General features: G+C 57.0%; 1 protein-coding gene across 2 annotated transcripts; it reads left to right on the plus strand.

Moving 5' to 3' along the window:
* Nucleotides 1-1,138: 1,138 nt before the first annotated feature.
* On the plus strand, nt 1,139-3,029 carry LOC123070970 (cysteine-rich repeat secretory protein 38). Of its 2 annotated transcripts, none has more exons than XM_044494409.1 (3): nt 1,139-2,226; nt 2,486-2,605; nt 2,749-3,029. In XM_044494409.1, exons 1-3 carry the CDS (start codon nt 1,416-1,418, stop codon nt 2,778-2,780), a joined length of 963 nt encoding a protein of 320 aa, XP_044350344.1. In that variant the 5' UTR covers nt 1,139-1,415; the 3' UTR covers nt 2,781-3,029. The 2 variants fall into 2 exon arrangements, with proteins under 2 accessions (XP_044350344.1, XP_044350345.1); XM_044494410.1 differs by having other exon boundaries at nt 1,148-2,226; nt 2,752-3,029.
* The last annotated feature ends 1,387 nt before the right edge of the window (nt 3,030-4,416 follow it).

Raw genomic sequence — 4,416 nt, forward strand, 5'->3', positions numbered from 1 at the left:
CACCTCAGCGCCATGCTGCCAAGTACCACCAGCTGACACAGCTTGAAGCCCTTGGAGGATCTGTTGTGCGTAGCACCTGCCGACCAGGCATGACCAAGCGTAGCACCTGTCGGTCAGGCATGACTTGACATCTCCACCAAAGCTCCGTGCAAGACGAAGCAGCTCCACCTCATGCCTCTGACTTTCAGCGCTGCTCCACAAAACGATTCTCCCAAGAGAGAAATGACACCGCAGTGCCGCCATCGTCCGGTCTGGAACACCAGATCCTATGGTTTTTCCCGGAGCAATACGAGTGGGTCGACGGTAGTCACATGACGATGCCTTCATCAAGGTAACGACGTGAAACGCCGCCATCGCCCGCCGTCGGCTCGGTTTTCACCGGCAACTACGTCTTCCCGACTCGCAGCTGGTGCCAGATGACGGATCCCGAGATCCGAACACCCAGCATCAGGCCGACCACCTCTGACGGAAGAGATGACCACCACCGCCGGCTGCACCGGTCACAACAGATCTGATCGGAGGTGCCGCCGACGAAACCACCAGGCCCTCCACGCCGCCGTCGCCAATCTGAAGGCAGCATGCACGCCACCGCAGCCAAGCCGGCCGCCGCCCACCGCAGCCGCCGCCCGAAGGGCCATCCGCAGCACCCGCAGCCCTGGCCTCCGCCGCGCCAAGCCGTCGCCGTCAGAGGACGGGCCGGCCTCCCGCCGCCTGCAGCCATCCGCCGTGCCGCAGATCCCAGATCGGTCACACCACCACACGCCTTGGGGTCCGTCCCACCCCAAAGACGCGCGAGAGAGGAGATCCCCCGCCACCGCCGTCGGCCCCCGGGCTTAGCCCGGCGGCGTCTTCCGGCGGCGACGGCGGGAGAGGAGGAGGGAGTTTGTGACGGCGGCGGCTAGGTTTCTGGCCGCCCGAGTCGCCCTAGGGGGAGGACGACGCGGGGGGCGTTTGGGATTCACTGGGCAGGCCCAGCACTAGTGTATCAAGCAAGCACCGGACGGGCTGACTGTTAATCTACAACCTTATTTATATTTTCTCTCATTCAACTCAACATAAAAAAATAATATTATTTTCATCTTTATGGCATGCTTACATCACCCTATCTATCACATTACACTTGCTCTAAAAAGATGACGGAAGTTGCGAGGAAGTTTCTGTGGGTAATTCGCAAAGAGACACACCTCCCATTTCAGTACCAACAACGCTACAGTCCAACACCTCACGAGGCGCGCACTAGGGAGTGTTGCACATAAATGGAACGCCCGTAACAATCACGCAGCACCGAGCCCGAACCCAAGCTTTTTTTTGCAAATCGGTGCGGTCCGTCGTTCACTTGCTCACTGCCTCCGATCGGCGTCCCTCCTCCACCGGCTCTGCCGCTGTCACCGCCGGCCCGCGGGGCTGCCAGGTCCATGGCGCCCGCGTGCGCACTCACCACCATAGCCATCCTCGCCGCGATCCTCTTCTACGTCCTCCTGCTGCTCAGCCGCGCCATGGAGCTGCGTTTCACGGCCAGCTATGCCATGGTCGACTGCGCCCCGCCCCCTGCCTCGGACGCCGCCGCCGCTGCCGCCTTCCGGGACACCGTCCTGCCGCTCCTGGCCGCGCTGCCCGCAGCCGCCGCGCCAACGGGGTTTGCGTCCCTGCAGTCGGGCGGCGGGGCGTTCGCCCGCGGCCTCTGCCTGGGCGACCCCGCGCCGAGAGACTGCCTGGCGTGCCTCGCCGCGGCCGCCAAGAAGCTCACCGGTTGCGGCGCGAGCAGGCGGGCCGGAGTCTGGAGGAGCGAGGGCTGCTTCCTGGCCTATGCCGACGGCAACACCTCCTCCACGCACGAGGACGTGTTCCGCGACGTCGTCTCCTTCGACGACGGCACTCCGTCCTCCTACCCGAATTGCTTCGACACGCGGGCGCTCGTCGCGCTCGCGCAGTCCCTGGCGAGGCGCGGCGCGGCCAACAGCTCGGGGGCGCGCGTCGTCACCGACGCGGCCGCGCTCTCGAAGAACGCCACCGGGAAGAACGCGATGACGTTGCGGGCGCAGTGCGCGAGGGACCGCGCGGCGGCGGCGGAGTGCGCCCGGTGCCTGGGGGACTCGGCGCGAGAGGTGCGGGCGTGCGGCTGGGGCCTCGACGGCGAGCACGAGCGTGTGGCCGACGTGCTCGGCTACAACTGCTTCCTACGGATCGAGACCTCAGTTCCACCACGGCCCGTGGCGAAATACATCAGTGAGTAGTTCTTCCTCTTCTCAGAAGTTGATACAAGTTCCTTTTTTTCAGAGGGTAAATGGAAGGAAATCTGATAAAAGAGAAAGCAAAATGTGGAATGAACGGCCACCATGAATGCAATGTTTGGCATTTCATGGAGCATTTAAGTAGTTAATGCCATCTGTGCGAAAGATGATCGGCATGCAGATTTGGACTCATCGAGCATGTGTGGTATGAGTTGTACTCCAGTTCTAATCAAGTGCGTCCCATCAACGTGCAGAGCAACCAGTGGTTTTGGCCCTGTGCGCCGCCATACTGCTCGTGCTGGTTGTAACAGCGGTGAGCGCGTGCGTGAGAAAGAAGAGGGGCACCGGGAATGTGGCGGCGGCAGCAGCATCAGGTGCGTCTTCTGTCTCTCGGCTACGTACGTGTTCTCAAAATTAATCTACAGTGAATTCATGGCTGACTGTCAATCAGAATGTCATTTGATTTGATTGTTGAGCTCAGTCTAATTTGGGCCTCGCCGATGCAAAATGAATAAAGCAGGTCAGCAAACGAACGCTGCTGCAAACTGAGGGAGGTGGAGTCACCGGTCACCACCACCTTTGGAGTCATACGACCACCCTGCTGATCTGTTTCGCCGCGTGCGGATGAGATCGATCGTCGATTTTTTTTTCTGGTTTCAGATCCATGCTTCCGTAGCTAGTGGCTGAACTAGTAGTGTGGCCAGGAATTGGCCACTGCGTTGGCTCTGTCGTCCTGGGTGATACGAGCATGAACCCATGTACTGATTGTCAACTTTATGTCCTAGATCAGTTTCAGTAGACATGTGTATGCCTATGCGTTCCTTGAGCTGCAGGCGAGATTTAGAGGAATTCTAGCGGATACCCTATTAGAGCAACTCTAGCAGACCCCGCATCCTGCCCCAGCCCGCAAAATAACCGTTAAAGTGTGGGTCAGGACGGGAAAACCTGCTCGATCAGACCCCGCATCCCACCCCGGTCTGTAAATATTTTTGCGGGGCACGGCAAAACTTTTCCCCCAACTTCTAGTTTCACGGGCTGGGCGGCCGACCCAAGCTCAGCCCCTATCCGCAGCGAGATTTGGTGGGAGAAACATTTCCGCGCGCCCTTTCCCGCTCCCCTCAACATGGCACCCGTAGGGTTTGGGTATGGGTATTACGTGCCCGTACCCGCACCCGTTTCAAGAATTTCTTACCCATACCCGTACCCACACCCGCACCCGTCTCAAGAATTTCTTACCCATACCCGTACCCGCACCCGCACCCTGGGTTTCAAATTATTCCCATACCCGTACCCGGCTGGGTACAGGTAATACCCGCGGGTAAAAATACCCAGCTAGGCGTGTATGCTTGAGCATTTATATTTCAATATTTGGACACATATTGACAGCATCTCAACACATCTACCATTCTTAAAAAGTTGCTCCCCACTTCTTCCTATTCTCTCAACATGCACACCGTCCACATCAGCGATGTGCCATATCATCTTCTACATCCAAATAGGAGCTCTCGCTCTCTCATTTCTCTGAGCTCTCCTGCCTCCACGTCATCACATTTTCCGCAGCTTAGTCCCACGGTGAACGCAACCTGACGGGCACGTAATTCTTCCTTTTAAACGGGCTCAATTAACAGGCTTTGCCCCTGGCTTTCATTTCCTTCTAGTCCACGTAACAACACTAGCGGCCGTGCGGGCCCTAAAGGTCCATCATCCTGTCAGTCGCAAAAAAGAGAGTCCACGACCGGTCATCTTCCTCACTGAGCCCCTCCCTATGCGCCTCCACGATCTCTTCGGTTTCCGTTACTCCTTCCTATTCGCCTCTGCTAGAGTAAAACGAGATTGAAAGCGAAAGGACAATCAGTCCTGGTTTCCATTGATTCTCAAGTATATATACATCTGGAAGAGGTGGGAAAAAGAGGTGTCTGTTCGGAGGCATCCCTCCAGAACAGGTGTCTATTGGCAATAGAAAGAGAGAAGGGACATGACTGTTCGGGGTTGGACACACCCCTTTTCTAATGACTATTCATTAATTAGCATGTGCTAATTAATCTACTAATTAATTCCTAACACTCCCCCTTGTACAACACCGCTCCTTGAATGTTTCATCATTGAAAACTTCTTGTACATAGATCTTCCATCTTGAGAAATCTTCCGTATAATCTTGAGAGTCTCCCCAAAAACCCTGTGGGAA

The sequence above is a fragment of the Triticum aestivum genome, chromosome 3B (assembly GCF_018294505.1).
Source record: "Triticum aestivum cultivar Chinese Spring chromosome 3B, IWGSC CS RefSeq v2.1, whole genome shotgun sequence".
In the NCBI taxonomy this organism is placed as follows: domain Eukaryota; kingdom Viridiplantae; phylum Streptophyta; class Magnoliopsida; order Poales; family Poaceae; genus Triticum; species Triticum aestivum.

Coding starts and splice junctions, on each gene's coding strand:
- LOC123070970 (XM_044494409.1), top strand. CDS start 1,416: ATGGCGCCCGCGTGCGCACTCACCACCATAGCCATCCTCGCCGCGATC. Junction 2,227..2,485: donor GCCCGTGGCGAAATACATCA/GTGAGTAGTTCT, acceptor ATCAACGTGCAG/AGCAACCAGTGGTTTTGGCC. Junction 2,606..2,748: donor GGCGGCGGCAGCAGCATCAG/GTGCGTCTTCTG, acceptor AAATGAATAAAG/CAGGTCAGCAAACGAACGCT.